Source organism: Bos indicus, chromosome 25 (genome assembly GCF_029378745.1).
Source record: "Bos indicus isolate NIAB-ARS_2022 breed Sahiwal x Tharparkar chromosome 25, NIAB-ARS_B.indTharparkar_mat_pri_1.0, whole genome shotgun sequence".
NCBI lineage: Eukaryota > Metazoa > Chordata > Mammalia > Artiodactyla > Bovidae > Bos > Bos indicus.
This window is the reverse complement of record NC_091784.1, coordinates 2,902,221-2,927,117: the sequence shown is the minus strand read 5'-3', so window position 1 is coordinate 2,927,117 and position 24,897 is coordinate 2,902,221. Positions and strand designations below refer to the sequence as shown.

Sequence of the window (24,897 nt, the reverse complement as noted above, 5' to 3'; positions counted from 1 at the left end):
CTGATGCTGGGAAAGATTGAAGGCGGGAGAAGGGGATGACAGAGGATGAGATGGTTGGATGGCATCACTGACTCGATGGACGTGAGTTTGAGTAACCTCCAGGAGATAGTGATGAACAGAGAAGCCTGGCGTGCTGTGGTCCATTGGGTCGCAAAGAGTAGGACACAACTGAGCAACTGAACTGAACTGAAACTAAGGCTACAAAACGATGAACTAACTTTGTAACAAGGATGAAGAAGGAGTAAACTACCAGCATGGAGCTCAGGCACAGGTCTTCTGACTCCAAGTCTCAGAGATTCTTTCCACTCTCCTTGTCATTCTCACAGCCCCTCTGCCTGGGCCTCGGGTCTCCACCCACAGGGAGCAGACAGGCCGTCTAGAGAAGGCCGCTCCCCACCTGACCTCAGGGGCCCTCGGGGAACATGACCAGTGGGCACTTTCTCCCGCACCTGGACCAGCCACGCGACCCGTGTGGAATGGACTTTCGGCTGCCCGCCGGCCCCGCTCACCGTATTTCTCCTTGAGGAACAGCGACGACCCGCAGCACTGCAGCTCCCCCTTGGCCATGATGGCGATGCGGTCCCCCAGCAGGTCAGCCTCGTCCATGAAGTGGGTAGTCAGCAGGATGGTGCGGTCGCTCTTGTGCTGCTGCAGAAGGTCCCAGATGGCCCTCCTGGAGATGGCGTCCACGCCCGAGGTGGGCTCGTCCAGCATCAGCACCTGGAGGGCGGAGGGGCAGCCCCGTGAGGACGGCAGAGCCCCGGCCTGGGCTTCAGGCTGCACCGCAGGCCCCCCGGGCCTACCTTGGAGCCCGCGATGAGGGCAATGCCGATGGAGAGCTTGCGCCGCATCCCGCCGCTCAGAAACCTGCTCCGGGAATCCCGCTTCTCCTCCAGCCCGAGCACGTGCAGCATGCGTTTGACCTCCTCAGGGCACTTCTGACGCGGCAAGCCTTTCAGCTGAAACGGCAGGGATGGAGATCCGGCCAGGGCTTCCAACGGGGCCAGGGAGCGCCCAACAAGCATTTTGCTTGTAGAGCAGTAACCCCTTATCTCCCTTATCTGAGATTTTTCTTTCCACAGTTTTAGTTACCCACTACCCACAGTGAAGCATGGTCTGAAAACATTAAATAAAAAATTACCAGAAATAAAATTCTAAGTTTTAAATTGTGCACACCATTCTGAGTGTCTTGAACTCTGAAATCATGTGCCATACTGCTCTGTCCTGCTCAGGATCCCTACCCACTGACATCGTCTGCTTTTGACATCCAACCATCAACACTTCCATGACCTGATGATCCAGGATCACCTGGAGCCTGGATCCTACTTTTGATGAATCATCAGAAGGTCAACAGCCTAAAGCTGTGTCACAATGCCTGAAATCCTTCACCTCACTTCATCTCATCACATGGGCATCTTACCATCTGAAATCACAAGAACGGTGCGTGCGTGCTAAGTAGCTTCAGTCGTGTCCAACTTTGCAACTACACGGACTGTAGCCATCAGGCTCCTCTGTCCATGGGATTCTCCAGGCAAGAATACTGGAGTGGGTTGCCATGTCCTCCTCCAGGGGTTCTTCCTGACACAGGGATCAGACCCATGTCTCTTGTATCTCCTGCATTGGCAGATGGATTCTTTACCACAGTGCCATCTTTAAGTACAGTACAATAAAATATTGTGAGAGGGAGAGATCACATTCACGTAACTTTTATTACAGCCCGTCAGGCTCCTCTGTCCATGGAATCCTCCAGGCAAGAATACTGCAGTTGGTGGCCATCTGCTTCTCCAGGGAATCTTCTTGACATAGGGATTGAACCTGGGTCTCCTGCATTGCAGGCAGATTCTCTACCATCTGAGCCATCAGGGAAGCTCCTTTATTACAGTATATTGTTATAATTGTTCTATTTTATTGATTATTGTTAATGTCTTGCTGTGCTTAATTTATAAATTAAACTTTGTCATAGGTTGCATGTACAGGAAAAAAAACAGAGGACATATAGACTTTGGAACTATCTGAGATTTCAGGCATCCACTGGTGGTCTTGGAGCAAATCCCCCACAAATAAGGGGGGGTATTATATATACATAAACTACACATGAGAAAGATACACAGTAAACTTACTACCTTCAGGGAAAGGGATACAAGGCTTTTGCATCTTTTTTTTCCACAAGCTGTGAGGCGTGTGGGATCTTAGTTCCCTGACCAGGGATTGAACCTGGGCACTTGGTAGTGAAAGGGCAGAGTCTTAACCACTTGACTGCCAGGGAAGACCTGGCTTTTTCATCTTGAACCATCTAAAAAAATGACTTATTAATACTAAGTTCAGTTCAGTTCAGTTCAGTCGCTCAGTCATGCCCGACTCTTTGCAACCCCATGAATCGCAGCACGCCAGGCCTCCCTGTCCGTCACAAACTCCCGGAGTTCACTCAGACTCACGTCCATCGAGTCAGTGATGCCATCCAGCCATCTCATCCTCTGTCGTCCCCTTCTCCTCCTGCCCCCAATCCCTCCCAAGATCAGAGTCTTTTCCAATGAGTCAACCCTTCTCATGAGGTGGCCAAAGTATTGTAGTTTCAGCTTTAGCATCAGTCCTTCCAAAGAACACCCAGGGCTGATTTCCTTTAGAATGGACTGGTTGGATCCCCTTGCAGTCCAAGGAACTCTCAAGAGTCTTCTCCAACACCACAATTCAAAAGCATCAGTTCTTCGGTGCTCAGCTTTCTTCACAGTCCAACTCTCATATCCATACATGACCACAGGAAAAACCATAGCCTTGACTAGACGGACTTTTGTTGGCAAAGTAATGTTTCTGCTTTTCAATATGCTATCTAGGTTGGTATAACTTTCCTTCCAAGGAGCAAGCGTCTTTTAATTTCATGGCTGCAATCACCATCTGCAGTGATTTTGGAGCCCAAAAAATTAAGTCTGACACTGTTTCCACTGTTTCCCCATCTATTTCCCATGAAGTGATGGGACCAGATGCCATGATCTTAGTTTTTTGAATGTTGAGCTTTAAGCCAACTTTTTCCACTCTCCTCTTTTACTTTCATCAAGAGGCTTTTTAGTTCTTCTTCACTTTATGCCATAAAGGTGGTGTCATCTACATATCTGAGGTTATTGATATTTCTCCCGGCAGTCTTGATTCCAGCTTGTGCTTCTTCCAGCCCAGCTACTACAGCATATTAAAAGGGTTATACACCATGACCAAATGGGATTTATTCCAGGAATGCAAGAAAGGTTCCATATATTAAGAATCATTGTATGTATTAAATAATAAAGAATCTGCCTGGTGTCTGTCCCCAGTTACTGGGAGGAGCCTCTAAATCCTTGGAGGGATGGTATGTCTTTGTTACTCCTGGTAGTACCTGAGTACTACCTCAGGTACTGAGTACACCTGCTATTGAAGTGTTCAAGATCCTGGCTGGTCATATCAGAAAGATCAACCATGTAGTTTGAGAGTTGGGGCTTTGAGCCAGGTTATCAATCTGATCTCCCGATCTGCCAGGAGGGAGAGACTGCAGATTAAGTTTAGTCACGAGGTTCATGATTCACTCATGAACCTATGTAATGAAACTCCAATAAAAACTAGACACTTAAATGGAACGAAATAGAAAGCCCAGAGATAAATCCACGCACCTATGGACACCTTATCTTTGACAAAGGAGGCAAGAATATACAATGGATTAAAGACAATCTCTTTAACAAGTGGTGCTGGGAAAACTGGTCAACCACTTGTAAAAGAATGAAGCTAGAATACTTTCTAACAACATTCACAAAAATAAACTCAAAATGGATTAAAGATCTAAATGTAAGACCAGAAACTATAAAACTCCTTGAGGAGAACATGGGCAAAACACTCTCTGACATACATCAAAGCAGGATCCTGTATGACCCACCTCCCAGAATATTGGAAATAAAAGCAAAATAAACAAATGGGACCTAATTAAATTTAAAAGCTTCTGCACAACAAAGGAAACTATAAGCAAGGTGAAAAGACAGCCTTCAGAATGGGAGAAAATAACAACAAATGAAGCAACTGACAAACAACTAATCTCAAAAATATACAAGCAACTCCTACAGCTCAATTCCAGAAAAATAAATGATCCAATCAAAAAATGGGCCAAAGAACTAAACAGACATTTCTCCAAAGAAGACATACAGATGGCTAACAAACACATGAAAAGATGCTCAACATCACTCATTATCAGAGAAATGCAAATCAAAACCACTATAAGGTACCATTTCACGCCAGTCAGAATGGCTGCGATCCAAAAGTCTACAGGCAAAAAATGCTGGAGAGGGTGTGGAGAAAAGGGAACCCTCTTACACTGTTGGTGGGAATGCAAACTAGTACAGCCACTATGGAGAACAGTGTGGAGATTCCTTAAAAAACTGGAAATAGAACTGCCATATGACCCAGCAATCCCACTTCTGGGCATACACACTGAGGAAACCAGAATTGAAAGACACACGTGTACCCCACTGTTCATAGCAGCACTGTTTATAATAGCCAGGACATGGAAGCAACCTAGATGTCCATCAGCAGATGAATGGATAAGAAAGCTGTGGTACATATACACCATGGAGTATTACTCAGCCATTAAAAAGAATACATTTGAATCAGTTCTAATGAGGTGGATGAAACTGGAGCCGATTATACAGAGTGAAGTAAGCCAGAAAGAAAAACACCAATACAGTATGCTGCTGCTACTGCTAAGTCACCTCAGTCGTGTTCGACTCTGTACAACTTCATAGACGGCAGCCCACCAGGCTCCCCTGTCCCTGGGATTCTCCAGGCAAGAACACTGGAGTGGGTTGCCATTTCCTTCTCCAATGCATGAAAGTGAAAAGTGAAAGTGAAGTCGCTCAGTCGTGTCCGACTCTTAGCGACCCCATGGACTACAGCCTACCAGGCTCCTCCGTCCCTGGATTTTCCAGGCAAGAGTACCGGAGTGGGGTGACAATGCCTTCTCTGCCAATACAGTATACTAACACACATATATGGAATTTAGAAAGATGGTAACGATAACCCTGTATACAAGACAGCAAAAGAGACACTGATGTATAGAACAGTCTTTTGGACTCTGTGGGACAGGGAGTGGGGGATGATTTGGGAGAATGGCACTGAAACATGTATAACATCATATGTGAAACGAGTTGCCAGTCCAGGTTCGATGCACAATACTGGATGCTTGGGGCTGGTGCACTGGGACAACCCAGAGGGATGGTACGGGGAGGGAGGAGGGTGGAGGGTTCAGGATGGGGAACACGTGTATACCTGTGGTGGATTCATGTTGATATATGGCAAAACCAATACAATATTGTAAAGTTAAAAAAAAAAAACTAGACACTTAGGTGAAACTTAGGTGAGCTACCCTCTATACAGTGATGCGCCAAGAGGGTGACACATTCTTAAGACATGGAAGCTTTTCATTTGGGACCCTCCCAGACATCACCCTGCATGTCTCTTCTTTTACTGGTACTGATTTATGTATCCTTTATAATATATACATATAATATATACTATAATCCTGAGTTCTGTGAGTCCTTCTAGCGAATTAGTGAAGCTGAGGAGTCAGTGGGAACTCCTAACTTTGTAGGCGGGTTGTGGGCAGTGCTCTGTTGGGAGCCCAGGCTCGCGGCCGTTTTCTGACACGGCCGCAGTCTGTGGGGCACTGTGCCTGTAGCGTGTGAAGCGTGCACTGGCTCCATCCTTAGTGTCAAACTGCACTGCAGTGATGCAGCATATCAGAAGAATAAAGAGTGCAAGGGGCAAGCTGACCCTAGAGTTTACAGGGAAATGAAAGTGACCTGGAACAGGCAAAACAGTCTTGAAAACAAACAAAAAAGAGTTGGAGGGCTCACATTCTTTGATTTCCAAACTTACTACAGGGACTTCCCTGGTGGTCTAGTGGCAGAAAGCCCCATGCTCCCAAGGCAGGGGCCCAGGCTTGCTCAGGGGACTGGATCCCAATGCCTCAACTAAGAACTGGCACAGCCAAATAAATAAATAAATATTCTTTTAAACTTCCTACAAAGCTATACTAACTAAGACATTGTGGTATTGGCATAAGGATAGATGCACAGACCAATGAAATAGAAGTGAGAGTCTAGGAATAATCCCATATATCTATGGTCAGTTGATTTCTGACAAAGGTGTCAAGACTATTCAATGGGGAAATAATGGTCATTTCAACAAATGGTGCTGGACAATTGAATATTCACATGCAAAAGAATGAATCTGACCTCTATCTCACACCATCTAAAAATTAGCTCAAAATGTATCAAAGACCTAATGTATAATTATGTAAGAACTAATGTACGAAACTCTCAGAAGGAAACAGGTGTAAATCCCAGGCAATGCTTTTTAAAATATGACATCAAGAGCATAACAACTAAAGAAAATACAGAGACACTGAATTTCATCAGAATTCAAAACTTTTGTGCATCAAAGGACACTATCAACAAAGGGGAAAGAGAATGCACAGAACTGGGAGAAAGTTTTTTGCAAATCATATACTTGATAAGGATCTACCATCTAGAATACACAAAACTACAAAGAGATAAGCAACCCAACTGAAAAATGGGCAAAGGCTTTAGTAGACATTTCTCCAAATAAATAAATAAATGGCCAATAAGCAAATGAAAAGATGCTTAATATCATTACAGTCATTGGGGAAATGCAAATCAAACCCACCATGAGATACCAATTTATGGCACCTAGAATGGAAGTACCTCAGAAAGTTTTTTAAAAAGTTAAACACAGAGGTAGAGCTTATGACCCTTGAATTTCACTACTAGGTATATACTTCAAAGAACTGAAACTAGGTGAAACTAAAACTTCAAAGAACTAAAACTTAAACAAAAACTTGAACATTAGTATTCATGGTATTATTCACGTGGCCGAAAGGTACAACCCAGGAGTCCATCAACTGATGAATGGATAACCAAGATATGGCATACAATTCCAAACAAGGTAACATTATTCAGCCATTGAAAGGAGTGAAGTATTGATACATGCTGAAATATGGATAATTCTTGAACACATTAAGTGAAAGAAACCAGACACAGACGGTCACATTTTGTGTGATTCCACTCATATGAACTACTCAGAATAGTCAAATCTACAGTGACAGACAGCAGATTAGTGATTTCCAGGGGCTGGGGGGAAGGAAGAATGGGGAGTGACCATTGATGGATCCAGGTTTGTTTTCAGGGAGATGAAAATGTTCTGTAGTTAGTGCTGTGAATGTAGTTTCTAAAACTACTGAATTTTATATTGCAAAATAAGCAAAATGATGAATTTTATGATATGTGAATTTCATCAATAAAGTAAATAATTAGACTAAAACAATACTTTCTAGAAACTCTCTAATTCAAAGATCTTAAATGCCACACCCCTGCCTTTTCCTGAATATTTAGGGAATAGTGTCAGTACAAGGTTTCAAGTTTCTCTGAGGTTGAGTCAGAAAGTTGCAAGTTATCTTCCATCCTTAAAAATGGATACAGAGGAAACCAAGTCTATCACCCACCGACTCACCTGAGCATAGAAATAAAGATGTTCCGCTACAGTCAAGTTATCATACAAGATATCATGCTGGGGGCACCAGCCCATGCTCTTCCGGATTTGAAGCATGTCTTTAGAAATTTCATATCCATTGATAAATACCTGTCCTCTTGAAGGTGTAATAAGTCCTAGAAGCAAGTGGAAGACATAATATCCTAAAGTCATTGTCATTCAGAGCCACAACAGTACAAAGGCTTACTGATGCCCTCTGCTTTGTCTGCTGCTCTTACACATACTATCCTGTTTCATGTCACAGTCAGCAGCAGCCAAGGAGTATATGTTCCATGACCGTGTACAAGGACATTTAGGGGTAGTAGAAACAGATGCAAAGAAATAGAGGAAAACAACAGAATGGGAAAGACTAGAGATCTCTTCAAGAAAATTAGAGATACCAAGGGAACAGTTCATGCAAAGATGGGCTCAATAAAGGACAGAAATGGTATGGACCTAACAGAAGCAGAAGATATTAAGAAGAGGTGGCAAGAATATACAGAAGAACTGTACAAAAAAAATCTTCACGACCAAGATAATCACGATGGTGTGATCACTCACCTAGAGCCAGACATCTTAGAAAGCATCACTATGAACAATGCCAGTGGAGGTGATGGAATTCCAGTTGGGCTATTTCAAATCCTGAAAGATGATGCTGTGAAAGTGCTGGACTCAATATGCCAGCAAATTTGGAAAACTCAGCAGTGGCCACAGGACGGGAAAAGGTCAGTTTTCATTCCAATCCCAAAGAAAGGCAATGCCAAAGAGTGCTCAAACTACCGCACAATTGCACTCATCTCACACGCTAGTAAAGTAATGCTCAAAATTCTCCAAGCCAGGCTTCAGCAATACGTGAACCGTGAAATTCCTGATGTTCAAGCTGGTTTTAGAAAAGGCAGAGGAACCAGAGATCAAATTGCCAACATCTGCTGGATCATCAAAAAAGCAAGAGAGTTCCCGAAAAACATCTATTTCTGCTTTATTGACTATGCCAAAGCCTTTGACTGTGTGGATCACAATAAACTATGGAAAATTCTGAAAGAAATGGGAATACCAGACCACCTGACCTGCCTCTTGAGAAACCTGTATGTAGGTCAGGAAGCAACAGTTAGAACTGGACATGGAACAACAGGCTGTATATTGTCACCCTGCTTATTTAACTTATATGCAGAGTACATCATGAGAAACACTGGGCTGCAAGAAGCACAAGTGGAATCAAGATTGCCGGGAGAAATATCTATAACCTCAGATATGCAGATGACACCACCCTTATGGCAGAAAGTGAAGAAGAACTAAAAAGCCTCCTGATGAAAGTAAAAGAGGAGAGTGAAAAAGTTGGCTTAAACCTCAACATTCAGAAAATTAAGATCATGGCATCTGGTCCCATCACTTCATGGGAAATAGATGGGAAAACAAGTGTCAGACTTTATTTTTTTGGGCTCCAAAATCACTGCAGATGGTGACTACAGCCATGAAATTAAAAGATGCTTACTCCTTGGAAGGAAAGTTATGACCAACCCAGATAGCATATTCAAAAGCAGAGACATTACTTTGCCAACAAAGGTCCATCTAGTCAAGGCTACTGTTTTTCCAGTAGACATGTATGGATGTGAGAGCTGGACTGTGAAGAAAGCTGAGCACCGAAGAATTGATGCTTTTGAACTGTGGTGTTGGAGAAGACTCTTGAGAGTCCCTTGGACTGCAAGGAGATCCAGCCAGTCCACTGTAGAGGAGATCAGTCCTGGGTGTTCTTTGGAAGGAATGATGCTAAAGCTGAAACTCCAGTACTTTGGCCACCTCATGTGAAGAGTTGACTCATTGGAAAAGACCCTGATGCTGGGAGGGATTGGGGGCAGGAGGAGAAGGGGACGACAGAGGATGAGATGGCTGGATGGCATCACCGACTTGATGGACATGAGTTTGAGTGAACTCCGGGAGTTGGTGATGGACAGGGAGGCCTGGCGTGCTGCAATTCATGGGGTCGCAAAGAGTCAGACACGACTGAGTGACTGAACTGAACTGAAGGAGATAATAAAAAAAATCTGAATCTGGAAAACTGTAAGATACTGATGAAAGAGATTGAAGACAACACCAGCAGATGTAAAGATTTACTGTGCTCTTGGATTGGAAGAATTATTATTGTTAAAATGATCAAACTACCAAGGCTACCCACAGATTCATCACAATGTGTATCAAATTACCAATGGCATTTTTTTTTCCACAGAACTGGAACAAAAAGATGATTTTAATTTGTATGAAAACACAAAAGAACCTGGATCTCCAAAACAATCTTGATAAAGAAGAATAGAATAGGAGGAATCATGCTTCCTGACTTCACACTATACTACAAAACTACAATAATCAAAACAGTATGATACTGGCATGAAAACAGACACATACATCAATGGAACAGGATAGAAAGCCAGAAACAAATCCATGCACTTATGGTCAATTAATCTATGAAGGAGGCAAGAATATACAATGCAGAAAAGACAGTCTCTTTTCCATGGGACATTTACATGTAAAAGAATAAAACTGGAACATTTTCTCACACCATATAGAAAAATAAACTCAAAATAGAACTAAATGTAAGACTGGCTACTCTCAAACTCCTAAAATAAAACAGAAAATTCTTTAACATAAATCATAACAATACTTTTTTGGATCTGTCTTCTAAGGCAAGAAAAGCATAGACAAAAATAGACAAATGGGATCCAAAAGCTTTTGCACAGCAAAGAAAACCATAAACAAAACAAAAAAACAACCTACAGAATGGAAGAAAATATTTGCAAATGATGTATCGATGAGAGATTTATATTTCCAAAATATATAGATAACTTATACTGATTAATATAAAAAAACAATTCAATCAAGAAATGGGCAGAAAATCTAAATAAACATTTCTCCAAAGAAGACGTATACATGGCCAACAGGCATATGAGAAGATGCTCAATATCGCTAATTATTAGAGAAATACAAAGCAAAACTGCAACAAAGTATTACCTTACACAAGTCAAAATGGCCATCTTAACTTCAAAAAATTTACAAATTAGTAAATGCTAGTGAGGGTACGGAGAAAAGGGAATCCTTCTACACTGTTGGTGAGAATGTAAATTAGAGGAGCCACTATGAGAAACAATCTGGAGGCTCCTAAAAACTAAAAACAGGATTACTGTATGATCCAACAATCTCATTCCTGAACATATACCTGGAAAAGACAAAAACTCTAATTCAAAAAGATACATGTACCCCATGTTCATAACAGCACTGTTCACAATAGTCAAGACATGGAAGCAACGTAAATGTCCGTCAACAAAAGAATGGATAAAGAAGGCTTTACTCAGACATGAAAAAAGAATGAAATAATACCGTTCATAGCAACATGGATGGACCTAAAGATACCATACTAAGTGGAGTAAGGCAGACAGTGCAAGACAAACGTCATGATATCACTTATATATGGAATCCAAAAAAAAATGAATACAAACAAACTTATTTACAGAACAGAAACAGACTCACAGACATAGAAAACAAACTTATGGATACCCAAGTGGAAAGCGGGGGGTAAATTAGAAGTTTGGGATTAACATATATACATTACTATAGATAGATAAGCTATATTTTAGCACAGGGAACTATATTCATTAATATCCTGTAATGAACTATTATGGAAAAGAATCTGAAAAAAGAATATATATGTGTGTGTGTCCCAATACCAAAGGCACCTCAGACCAAGCTTCACAATATTGCTGCTCTTTCATGTTTTCAGTGGAAGGTATGTCAGCAGTCTGTGAGGAGGGTTGTGGCAGCTGGACTCTGAGGAGCTCACAGCTCTCCAGACACCTGGTGTTCTGTATCCAAAACCAGTGGAGGAACTGGTCAGCTTTCAGAGCTCCTTGAGATTTGGAAATGTATCTTGCTGGTTTTATACAGAGCCTTACATGGGTTAACCCTTAAATAAATACATTTTTCTTGAATGAATGAGTTTTCAAATATCGCAGATATTATTTTAGTTGATGGGAAGAACTATTTAGGCATAAAAATTATTCTGAAACTGACAACTTTCAGCATAATTCACCAGGTATCACTCTAAAAGTACCCCTAGCAATCAAAAGTATGATTTGTTTGGATGAAATGTTTGGTTGAGGGATCAGTGGTGCCTCACTGTACTGGAAGGTTCTGCTTGGAAGGAAACATGCCCAGCAGTGTTCACAGTTTCCTGGAAGTGTTTGAAACTAAGTACCTCAGACTGACTGAAAAAGTCAGATATTCCCTCCTCCTGACACAGGGTAATGTGAATCACTAAATGGTAAAAAACAAATAACAAACAAAAATGTCAGGGAAATCTGATGACGGGAAATGGAGCCAGACAATCTTGATCTGGACCAAGGGTCTCTCCAGTGCGTCCTTGGGCGAGCTGGTCCACACGCACCTGTGAGGATGTTGCAGGTGGTGGTCTTGCCCGCTCCGTTGTGGCCTAGCAGAACCGTGATCTGGCCCTGGTATAGGTTCACCGTCAGGTCTTTGACTGCCACATGCTCATCCCTTCCCTTGTAGAACACCTGTTGAAGAGCCAAGTGTGACTGATAGCGTAACACACACACGCTGTGGCATTTCTGAAGAGCCCATGACAGGCCCAGCACCCACACCAACTTCCCCTGAAAGTTCAACAGTGGGACACCAAGTGGAAATCCACAAAGGGAGCCCCTTCCTTCACAGTTTAGCTGCCTGGAGCTACTGACGACCAGCAAGGCTAGGGGGCTTTCCCTGGCCTCGGGAACCCGGTGGGAAAGCAGCAGGACCACGGAGGCCAGAGTTCAAGGACGAAGGGCCCGGAGCTGGAATGAGATCATCTCCCTGCATCTCGAACCTACCTTGCTCCTCATTGCCTGGCCAAACCCCTGATAAAAGGCACCCTGCCTCTTCTGTGGGTGGTGTTGCCCTAGGGAGAGAACCCCAGACAGACTGGCCTGTTTTCTAGATCAGATGTTTTCAGTATTTTAAACACCATTTATTTTTTTCTTATTATACAAGTAATCCATTTATAAGAGCATAAAGAATAAAATGAAATCACCCACAATGCCATTTGCAAAGATAACATCACATTTCAGTCTATGCCTTAGACAATTTCTGCCCTGTCAAACTGCATCAGGGCTGGATGTGGGGTCTGGAGTGCTGACACTATATTTGGGTGAGACTTGGGTGTCACTCCTCCCCACAATTTATCTACTGTGTTTGGGAGCAGGGTGCTGAGGAAAGGAAGCTGGCACACTTCCTTGCCCCCAACACCATTTGGTGTGATTATTATGAATCAAGTGTGACAGGCCTCTTCCCTGACTTTTCACTCTCCTTTCTGAAGTCGAGGTGGACACTTGGCAGAATTCTAGGCAAGAAGAAGAAGGGGTGATCTACTGAAGGGCAGAAAAGAAGGGAGGGAGGGAGGAAGGAAAAATTTTTTCCCAAAAGAAAGCCCCTTGCTCTTATCTTTCCCTGTAGATGAGCTACAGCACCCGTCTTGCAACCAGGGAATGACAAGCACACAGCAGGGAGCTACATGCTTCCACTGGTCCAGGGAAAATAAACGAAAGTCAGTGAGTAGAAAGAGCAAAGGGCTCTGGGACGGCTTTACTGAGCAGCCAACATCATGGCAGAACCATGTGCCTGCAGGCTGCCTGTTATGAGAAAAGAAAAAGAGAAATCCCTGCGTACTGAAGCCACAGTAAATCCAGTGAAGATGGAGTATTTCCAGCTTCTCCCACAGGGTGTGGAGGAGCTGGGATGATCCCCCGTGCCATGGATCCCCTGGACTAGGACGTGATCCATTTGATCTCATAGGTCAGGAAGGTGACACAAAGTGCTGAGCTAGTGCCTTGACTCTGACCGTGTATCAGCCACATGGAAGGCACCATCTCTCTGCAGGCCCATCATGTCTGAGGAATGGAAGACTCCTCTGGAGGACACAGAAGGTATAGAGCTTACCCCCAGGCATCCTGTCAGGGGAGCCCTTGGTCAACACAGGACTCAGCAGACGCTGGAGAGAGGATGAACACTTCCACATTTGGAAGCCAGCAGTGACATCTGGTTTACCACTTGATTTGGTTGCATAAGAACACTGGTGGATCAAAGCTGACCATCAAATGACTGAGTTCTAGGGCGTCCCCAACAAGAGGTGCCTCGCATTTGTGAGACTGTTTCAAGAGAGATCATCTAGATCCTCCATCCAGTCATTTAACTTTGTGACAGGAAACAGGACATTTTACGTAATACTTCTAATTTGGGGGATAATGTGACAGAGGGAATTAAAAATCTATCACAAGGCCACTCCTTTGGGGTCAGCCTGCCCTCACTGCCTGTTTAATAAAGTTCTGCTTGTTTGAGATGTAAAAAAAAAAAAAGAAATCTATCACAAAATATATCTTGTAACTGTCAGAATGAAACAGAAACCTCTATACACTATTTCTCAAGTTCTCAGAAGATCTGAGAGCTGATACCTTGTATAGATGCTGGATTTCAATTCCTTTTATCAAATTGGTAGGCTCATCCTGAATGAACTTGTTTCCCAGAGCTTGCTGAGGATCCTCTAAGTCTTCCACAGGATTCCTAAGGGATGTAGGTTCTCTCCACCAGTAGGAGGGCTAGAGAGGAAGTAAACTCATTAATATGTTTAGGTGAACTAGCTTCTTCTTCTGGAAGAAAAATATTTTGGTAAATTAAATTCTCACACTTCCCTCCTCCCACCCCCATCCTCAGCCTCACCTGCCAGATTTCCTGGTATCGAACATTTGATGATGCCTGAAGGAGTCAAGAATTTGCTCACAGACTCACTACTAATAAACTGCATTTCAACCTACAACCCATGGTCCGGGGGATGGAGCTACAGAAGATGCCTCACGTGCACACTCCTGGTGCACAGGGGAAGCTGTTGGGACGGCCAGCAGCCTCCCTGTGGGCAAAGGTCTGGAGAAACGCTGGTGCTAACAATCCACGCACTTCTCCACAGACCAAGAAGAGCAAGCACAGTGGCCTTTGCCAAGGCCTGAAGTGAGGACCTGTGCAATTCAGATGGGATCAGACTGAATCTGCAAGAGGACCGAATCAGGCATAAAGCGTTCAACTTTGTAAGAAAAATGCAGTCATTGTAGAAGAGAAGAGATTCTGAGAACTTCATGGGGTCATCAACAAAAGCTGTGCCCTCGGGTCACAGAGGTCTCAAAGAGCGCCAGGGCCTTGCCACCAGTCCCAGAGAAAAGAGGCCAAGGAGTCCTGAGGGCTCTAGCTCGTTGGGGTGGTATTCTGTGGGGGAATGTAGGGCCTGCCACTCAAGGGGGCCCATGAGACAGCCGCCACACTCTTAAGGGGCGTCTGCACAGGGAATCAGCAGTGGGGCAAGAGTCAGAGAGACTGAGACTCATTAATCATGCTCCTTTGGCAACCATAAGTTGACAGGTTTGGGGTGAATCCAGATTGGAGAACCCCAACTTAGATTTCTTGGAGTTTGAAGGTGAAACCAATATCACCAAGAGGGATAGGAACATTGATGACAAGCTATAAAAATCCTGGTGTCAACCTATAAAACAGCAGCATCAGTACTCACTGTGAGAAAGAAGTACCAGGGCTTGGGTATACCATACTCTCCTGGGAAGATGGCCTCCACATACCAGGCCACCAAGCCATATAAGACAGAGTCCAGCAGCAGCATCAGCAGCACCTGAGTGAAGTTAAACTCTCCTCCTATATGGCCCATGTTCCTCCACTGGACGCCTGTGCCTGTCAAAAGGGAGAACAGTCACCACAGCAGAGACAGAGAAAAGTTACCGGAGTTTTCCAATCAAACAGTGGAGACCAGGCCAATGAGAAGACTGGACTATTCGTCTCCGGAGTATTAAGAGACAAAAACAAGGCACAGGAAAGGAAAAGCTAACTGTTAGTTTCTCTTCTGAGATAAAACTCTTTTTTTTTTTTTTTCCTTTTGGCCACACCACACAGCTTGCAGGATCTTAGTCGCCTAACTAGGGATTGAACTAGGGCTCAGCAGAGAAAGTGTGGAGTCCTATCCACTAGGCCACCAGAGAATTCCCAATACAACATTTTTCTTATTGCCAGAATGGTCCCTTCCTACTCCTCCTGACCTGCTCCACTTGGGTTAATTCTTACTATGTAGGTCAGCACAGGTATCTCCTTCCCCAGCAAGCACACACCCTCTCCCTCTGGGATTACCTGCCTAACCCATGTGCATCTGGGTCCCCTGTGCAAGCTGTGAGCACTGCAGGCTCTACTCTGCACTGGAAATCTGCTCACCTACTGCCACCCCAGCTTGGGGCCAGGGACTGTCAGATTACCTCAGTTTCTCCAGTCTCTGGCCCAGGGCCTCACATGCAGCAGGTGCTTGGTACACATATGCTCCATGAAGAAAGGAAGGTGCTGAGAAAGGCCCTGGGACCGATTCCTGGGTGTGAATAAGGGCAGGTATCCTTTGTGATGCCAACGGTCTCATCAGAATGGAACTTGACTGTGCCTCTCACGTAAAGCACCCAAGATACCTGCACCTGCTGCCATACAGCAGGACTGAGGAGGTGGTAACTAACACCACCAGAGCAGGTAAATCAAGAACTGGTGAGCAGACGGACGGCTAGAATGGTGCTGACTAGTCACCTGGGGATGTTGTTCTGATTGTGTGTCTGGGTGGGTCTTGGAGTCTGTGTTTCTGACAAGTTCTCCTAGGGCTCTGATGCTGCTGGTACACAGGCCACGCTGTGAGGACCAACATCAGGAGACCTCTGAGGCCCTTCCTGAGATGACACTCCCTGACTGGTGTCTGCCTCTGTGCCAATCAAGAGCTGTGCCTCTAACTGTGGCTTACAGACAGGTCTCGCAACCCTCAGCTGCCATAAACAGTCAGTGCACTCAGTTCATGAAGGGCAGGTGCATCCTTGTTCAGTGCAAGTCCAGTGTCCCAAGGGAAGGAAGAGTTGAGGCTCCTTCCGCACCTCAGCACACATTTGATTACCACTTTATTTATCAGGGATATACATTTCAAGTACAAAAAATGGAGTTTAACAAGCAATTACAAAGGAACTACCCTTGTGCAGCTACCACCTAACTCAATCCAACCCCAAAACCCCAGATATACACACCCCCGTTACAACTTCACCGCCATCTTTGTTTGTAGGCAGCATCAAGTTGGGTTTTGCATTTTTATCTAAACAGTCTCTTTTCACTTGGTTTTCATATTTATTGTGATTATTGACTGTCTGGATTAAAATCTACCACTTTGCCAGCTCTTTTTTATTTGGTCCAAATTTTTGTTTCTTTTTTCCTCTTTTTCTTGCATTAATAGGAATTTTTATGATTCCATTTTAGTTCCACTATTATTATTTATACCTCTAAATTTTGTTTTTCAGTTTTGTTCCAGGGTGTAAAGGGACTTCCCTGATGGCTCAGATGTAAGGAATCCACCCGCAATGCAGGAAACCCAGGTTCAATCCCTGAGTTGGGAAGATTCCCTTGGAGAAGGGAATAGCTACTCACTCCAGTATTCTTGCTAGAGAATTCCATGGACAGAGAAGCCTGGAAGGCTAAATACAGTCCATGGGGTCACAAAGAGTCGGACATAACTGAGTGACTAACAACACACACAGGGTGTAAAATCATCTTTAGAGTCTATATTCAATATTATTTGAAGATACTTCATGTGCAGTGTGAGGAACTTACAAAAAGTTTCCAGTTTCCAGCACTTCCCTCCCACCCTTTGCTACTGTTGTCATATGTTTTACTGTCACACAAGTTATTAGCAATTACACTGCTCCCATTTTTGCTTTAGACAGTCACTTCTCTTTTCGAGCCAAAAAAACTCCATAAAAGACAAAATAAATTCTATTTTCCATTTTTAGTGTTCTTTATTTTTTTGTGTAGATCCAAGGCAATGGCACCCCACTCCAGTACTCTTGCCTGGCGAATCCCATGGACGGAGGAGCCTGGTGGGCTGCAGTCCATGGGGTCGCTGGGAGTCTGAGACGACTGAGAGACTTCACTTTCACTCTTCACTTTCATGCATTGGAGAGGGAAATGGAACCCACTCCAGTGTTCTTGCCTTGAGAATCCCAGGGACGGGGGAGCCTGGTGGGCTGCCGTCTATGGGGTCGCACAGGGTCAGACACAACTGAAGCAACTTAGCAGCAGCAGCAAGCTCCTGTCTGATATATTGTTTTTGCTCAAGGAACTCAACATTTCTTGGAATGTCTCCTAGCAATCAATTCTGTCACTTTTGTTTATTTGCAAGTCATCCCTGACTTTCTCCTGGATATAGAATTCTGGGTTGACAGGAGTTTTCTTCAGCACCTTAAACATGTCACTTTATTTCCTTCTAGCGTGTTTGTGTCTATTGGCTATTTGAATATGCTCTTTTTGTGAAGCACCTATTTTTGCCTATTTGCTTTTTTATACTACAAAGTACAATTTTTAATTGATTTCATGAATTCTTTAAATATGCTTTAAAAACAAGCATTTTGCAGGTTAAATGTGTTTCAAGTATCTTCTCCTACTCTGTAGCTTCTCTTTTCATTTTCCTTATGGTGTTCCTCAGTTTCAAGTCATTATTTATCAGTCTTTTCCTGACAGCTATTTTTGTGTCTTGTTTAAGAAATCTTTCCTACTTTAAGAACATGAACATACTCTCTTATATTATATCCAAAAAACTATAGTTTTTTGTCATTAGAAATGATTTCTGTGTATGGTGTGAATTCAAAGTCCAAGTGCAACTTTTTCCATAATGTTCTTCAGTTGCTCCAGGATTGTTCATTAAACCCTACTGCTCTGAAGCATTGTCTCTGATACCTAATAGTGCATTTGTCTGTCTCTTCTTTTCTGTTAGTCTATTTGTCAACTATAATTTTAATTACTATTGCTTTATGATAAATCACAAAATCTGGGAAAGCACGTTTTTCTTTCTTGTTCTTCCTCAAGAGTTCTTGGCTCTTCTTGGTCGTTTATACTCCCATGTAAATCTGAGAATCAGCTCACTGAGTTCTATTAAAAAACAAACTGCTGGAGTTTGGACTGGGTAGGAGTAAGATGTTACTTGTTCACACAATTCATACAATTATGTTTGAGAGTGAGGTGCTGCTGAAAGGAGTTTGGCAAATTCCCCTGCCCCTACATCTCTTTGATCCTGACTGTCCTTCCCTGACTTCTCAGTCTCCTTTGCAGTAGAAGAGGCCATGTGACACAATTCCTCTCCCCACACCACTTCCTCTTGACTTAACCAAGCTTTTGATTATTCTATTTTCTATTAAGTTTGAAAGTTTTACACTGTTTCTAGCCCTTTGCTGGTGGGCTCAGTAATGAATTACCAGATCTACTCTGCTGCAAAGTCTAAGTTAATCAACATCTTTACTCTCCTTCCAGAAAGTATTTATCCTCATCGACTTCTGACTTTATCTCTTCAAAAATCCTTTTATGTATTCTAATTCCATTTCTTAAAAAAAAAAAACCATAAAGACATTATCATCATTATTATTTTATACGATATACACTGATTTCCCTGGTGGTCCAGTGGTTAGGACTCCATGTCCCATTGCAGGCAGGGGCATGGGTTCCATCCCCAGTCAGGGAACTAGATCCCACATGCCTCAACTAGACTCTGCATATCCAAAAAAAATTTTTAAGAGGTAATGCATTAATACAATGACATCTTTGTTTTGTTTCTCAATTGGTTCAGAAATTAAGGAGGAGGGAAAGGCATTATTTACTGGGCCTCTTAAAAATTAAAACGAATCTAGTAAATTAGTTTACCAATACAAAACTATGGTTTTTCTAGTAGTCATGCATGGATGTGAGCGTTGAACTATAAAGAAAGCTGACAGCTGAAGAATTGATGTTTTTGAACTGTGGTGTTGGAGAAGACTCTTGAGAGTCCCTTGGACTGCAAGGAGATTAAACCAGTCCATCCTAAAGGAAATCAGTCCTGAATATTCATTGGAAGGACTGATGGTGAAGCTGAAGCTCCAATACTTTGGCCACCTGATGCAAAGAACTGACTCATTGGAAAAGACCCTGATGCTGGGAAAGATTGAAGGCAGGAGGAGAAGGGGATGACAGATGATGACATGATTGGATGGCATCACTGACTCCATGGATATGGGTTTGGGTGGATTCCGGGAGTTGGTGATGGACAGGGAGGCCTGGCGTGCTGCAGTTCATGGGGTCGCAAAGAGTCAGACACAACTGAGCCACTGAACTAAACTGAACTGAAAAAAAAAAAAGAGACCAAAATGTTTCTGCCATACAACCACAGGTCTGATGTATGTTGTATTAATATACAGTTGTTCCATGTCCAGTTCTAACTGTTGCTTCCTGACCTGCATATAGGTTTCTCAAGAGGCAGATCAGGTGGTCTGGTATTCCCATCTCTTTCAGAATTTTCCACAGTTTATTGTGATCCACACAGTCAAAGGCTTTGGCATAGTCAATAAAGCAGAAATAGACGTTTTCTGGAACTCTCTTGCTTTTTCGATGATCCAGCAGATGTTGGCAATTTGGTCTCTGGTTCCTCTGCCTTTTCTAAAACCAGCTTGAACATGTGGAAGTTCACAGTTCATGTATTGCTGAAGCCTGGCTTGGAGAATATTGAGGATTACTTTACTAGCGTGTGAGAGGAGTGCAATTGTGCGGTACTTCTACCAGACCACCTGACCTGCCTCTTGAGAAACCTATATGCAGGTCAGGAAGCAACAGCTGGAACTGGACATGGAACAACAGACTGGTTCCAAATAGGAAAAGAAGTATGTCAAGGCTGTATATTGTCACCCTGCTTATTTAACTTCTATGCAGAGTACATCATGAGAAACGCTGGACTGAAAGAAACACAAGCTGGAATCAAGATTGCTGGGAGAAATATCAATAACCTCAGATATGCAGATGACACCACCCTTATGGCAGAAAGTGAAGAAGAACTAAAGAGCCTCCTGATGAAAGTGAAAGAGGAGAGTGAAAAAGTTGGCTTAAACCTCAACATTCAGAAAACTAAGATAATGGCATCTGGTCACCTCACTTAATGGGAAATAGATGGGGAAACAGTGTCAGACTTTATTTTTTGGGGCTCCAAAATCACTGCAGATGGTGATTGCAGCCATGAAATTAAAAGACGCTTGCTCTGTGGAAGGAAAGTTATGACAAACCTAGATAGCATATTCAAAAGCAGAGACATTACTTTGCCAACAAAGGTCCGTCTAGTCAAGGCTACTGTTTTTCCAGTAGACATGTATGGATGTGAGAGTTGGACTGTGAAGAAAGCTGAGTGCCGAAGAATTGATGCTTTTGAACTGTGGTGTTGGAGAAGACTCTTGACAGTCCCTTGGACTGCAAGGAGATCCAGCCAGTCCACTGTAGAGGAGATCAGTCCTGGGTGTTCTTTGGAAGGAATGATGCTAAAGCTGAAACTCCAGTACTTTGGCCACCTTATGCGAAGACTTAACTCATTGGAAAAGACTCTGATGCTGGGAGGGATTGGGGGCAGGAGGAGAAGGGGACAACAGAGGATGAGATAGCTGGATGGCATCACCGACTCGATGGACGTGAGTTTGAGTGAACTCCGAGAGTTGGTGATGGACAGGGAGGCCTGGGGTGCTGCAATTTATGGGGTCGCAAAGAGTTGGACACGACTGAGCGACTGAACTGAACTGAATATACAGTGATTCCTGCTTCAGGTTAGAACTGAAAGCCTTGCACTAGACTTACTGAGAAAATGTAGAGGAATTCCATTTATTCACTCAATATCAGGTCTGCCGTCTGATTTGAACAGATAGGTCAGATGACCAGGAAAACCTAATCCAGTGAAAGCATGAGGACTCTAAGAAATATTATCCTTGGATTTTTAACATTTCATCAATTACATTCTTAGAGAATCCTGTTTGTGGATTATATATGCATTTGCATTTCCTTCACCTGTAATGCAAGACAGCACTTGTGGGCTATCCCATGCCTTTCAGGAAAGAACACGGATCATAAATAATCAAGACAGTCTTAGCACAGGAACGAATTTAGCACAGGCCCAACCACTCACTCTGATTCCCTCAGCTTTAACAAATAGACCTCATTAAGCATCTACAGTCATTCAGTAATGTGGAAGGAATCAGATACACCATTTAAAATCTACTCTTTCCCCTGTAAGTATTTGTGATTTATGGGATCAACATTGCTTTGTTAAAGAAAATCACTCACCTTCAATAAATTATGGTCAACTTAACATCTTTTATTAAATTTTAAGTACCCTTAACCCATTTAGCAGAGAAGGCAATGGCACCCCACTCCAGTACTCTTGCCTGGAAAATCCCATGGACGGAGGAGCCTGGTAGGCTGCAGTCCATGGGGTCGCGAAGAGTCCAACACAACTGAGCGACTTCACTTTCACTTTTCACTTTCATGCGTTGGAGAAGGAAATGGCAACCCATTCCAGTGTTCTTGCCTGGAGAATCCCAGGGACGGGGGAGCCTGGTGGGCTGCCGTCTATGGGGTCGCACAGAGTCAGACACGACTGAAGCGACTTAGCAGCAGCAGCAGCAGCAACCCATTTAGACCACCCAGCTTAACAAAGAAATCCATTGGTAGGTGATGCCTCTAACCTGGCCATTGGAGACTATCCCAGGGGCAGTAAAGAGACCTGCAAACTAGACCCAACTTCAACTCCTATCCCTGCTATCTGCTGCAAAACCAACTGTGTCACTTGGGATGTGGACTCTGGTGATAAAAACTAACACTGAGCAATGAAGCAACTTGCTGGAGTGCTCAGAGTGGATCATCCTAGCACCACTGAAATGTGAAACAGTTTCACTCAGTAAGTACTGAGACCCCACAGGGCGCAGCATCCTACATTTAGATTGATATGTTGGCTGCAATCTTCTGCAATGACTGTAGGTGTTGTGGAAACTCTTCAAACTTCAGAAACATGAGACAAACGAAAACTTGGCATTGTGCTTTCCACCCCAAAGTATGTAAGCTGTAAGGGAGCTAGGACACATCTGATGAAGGTCCCTTAGACTAGCTTGTTGTGAAAGAAGACCCATCTGGAACCCAAGAGGATATAATATGGTATCTGCAACAGCACAACATCATCTGTGAAGTTCTGAGGGGTTATTTGAACTTCTAATCATAACTCTATGCATTTTAGATCCATACAATTATATAGGCATATAATTCCCTAAATCATCAGCATGCTTTAGTTTTTCCCCAAAACTACATTGCAATCTGCACAGTCTAAGCTTTATTCCATATTTCCTAAGTATTCCTTACAGTGCCTATCATCGATATAAGTATACTATAAATGCTCTGAACACTGAATAAAATGAACCAGTCATGTTTACTTGGAAATAAAGGTCAACTTTGCCTGTCAGGAAATGGCAAGATATTAAGGCAGTTTACCTTGAGAAAGGTATGGCTCACCTCTTGCTTCAAATGTGGAGATTAATCGGACTCCCAGTGCCATGGCAACGTTGGAGAGGAGGCAAAAGGCAATCTTTTGGAAGGAGCTCCTTTGGCTGTATGTGAACGCGATGTAGAGATAAGGGAGGTAGGTGAAGAAGAAGATGATGCCTCCTGAGGCAGTGGCAACATGAGCTGCAGATTCAGAAGGCAGAAATGAAAAGAGTTTCATCAATAATGCACAAGCAGTCTTTTCAGAAATTTTGATAGAAACCTTTTATACTTGCACTTTCACTATCAAAAGACGAAGAGGATTTGTTGCACTTTAAAAAAATGAATACATCTTATGAAAATGCACAAGCATTTAACTGCCTAGAACTTCCTCTAATAGTGCATTAATAACATCTCCAACAGTAAAAACCGTCTTCTTCAAAGATGAAAGTGAAAGTCACTCAGTCATACCCTACTCTCTGCAACCCCATGAACTATGTATGTGCATCTCCAGGCCAGAACACTGGAGTGGGTAGCCCTTCCCTTTTCCAGGGGATCTTCCCAACCCAGGGATAGAACCCAGGTCTCCCGCATTGCAGGTGGATTCTTTACCAGCTGAGCCACAAGGGAAGCCCAAGAATATTGGAATGCGTAGCCTATCACTTCTCCAGGGGATCTTCCTGGCCTGGGAATCAAACTGGGGTCTCCTGCGTTGTAGGCAGATTCTTTACCAACTGAGCTATCAGGGAAGCCCAAAGATGAGTGGTAGATTAAACAGCATTGAGAGGAGATACCCCGCGAACAAGGCCAGGGGCGGCGGCCGGGAGGAGCTACTCCACGCCCGAGGCCAGGGGCGGCGGCCGAGAGGACCAACCCCACATCTAAGAAGCAGTGGCTGCGTGGGCGCAGGAGGGCCTAGAGGAGCTATCCCACATTGAAGGTCAGGAAGGGCGGTGGTGAGGAGATACCCCTCATCCAAGGTAAGGAGCAGCGGCTACGCTTTGCTGGAGCAGCTGTGAAGAGATACCCCATGCCCAAGGTAAGAGCAACCCAAGTAAGATGGTAGGTGTTGCAAGAGGGCATCAGAGAGCAGACACACTGAAACCATACTCACAGAAAACTAGTCAATCTAATCACACTAGGACCACAGCCTTGTCTAACTCAATGAAACTAAGCCATGCCCGTGGGGCCACCCAAGATGGGCGGGTCATGGTGGAGAGATCTGACAGAATGTGGTCCACTGGAGAAGGGAATGGCAAACCACTTCAGTATTCTTGCCTTGAGAACCCCATGAACAGTATGAAAAGGCAAAATGATAGGATATTGAAAGAGGAACTCCCCAGGTCAGTAGGTGCCCAATATGCTACTGGAGATCAGTGGAGAAATAACTCCAGAAAAAATGAAGGGATGGAGCCAAAGCAAAAACAATACCCAGCTGTGGATGTGACTGGTGATAGAAGCAAGGTCCGATGCTGTAAAGAGCAATATTGCATAGGAACCTGGAATGTCAGATCCATGAATCAAGGCAAATTGGAAGTGGTCAAACAAGAGATGGCAAGAGTGAACGTCGACATTCTAGGAATCAGCGAACTGAAATGGACTGGAATGGGTGAATTTAACTTAGATGACCAATTATATCTACCACTGCGGGCAGGAATCCCTCAGAAGAAATGGAGTAGCCATCATGGTCAACAAAAGAGTCCGAAATGCAGTACTTGGATGCAATCTCAAAAATGACAGAAAGATCTCTGTTTGTTTCCAAGGCAAACCATTCAGTATCACAGTAATCCAAGTCTATGCCCCAACCAGTAACGCTGAAGAAGCTGAAGTTGAACGGTTCTATGAAGACCTACAAGAACTTTTAGAACTAACACCCAAAAAAGATGTCCTTTTCATTATAGGGGACTGGAATGTAAAAGTAGGAAGTCAAGAAAC

At 43.5% G+C, this 24,897-nt stretch overlaps 1 protein-coding gene across 4 annotated transcripts in view; it reads right to left on the bottom strand.

Moving 5' to 3' along the window:
- The window catches only part of LOC109578063 (ATP-binding cassette sub-family A member 17-like), a 111,479-nt gene that overhangs the window by 51,140 nt on the left and 35,442 nt on the right, over positions 1–24,897 (bottom strand). For all 4 annotated transcript variants that reach the window (XM_070779473.1, XM_070779470.1, XM_070779472.1 and 1 more), the window contains 7 exons: positions 22,993–23,166; positions 15,152–15,324; positions 14,049–14,192; positions 11,990–12,119; positions 7,540–7,694; positions 804–959; positions 510–720 (listed from right to left, as the gene is read on the bottom strand). In XM_070779473.1, coding sequence (XP_070635574.1) covers positions 510–720; positions 804–959; positions 7,540–7,694; positions 11,990–12,119; positions 14,049–14,192; positions 15,152–15,324; positions 22,993–23,166 — 1,143 coding nt within the window. The remainder of the gene's footprint in view (positions 1–509; positions 721–803; positions 960–7,539; positions 7,695–11,989; positions 12,120–14,048; positions 14,193–15,151; positions 15,325–22,992; positions 23,167–24,897) is intronic.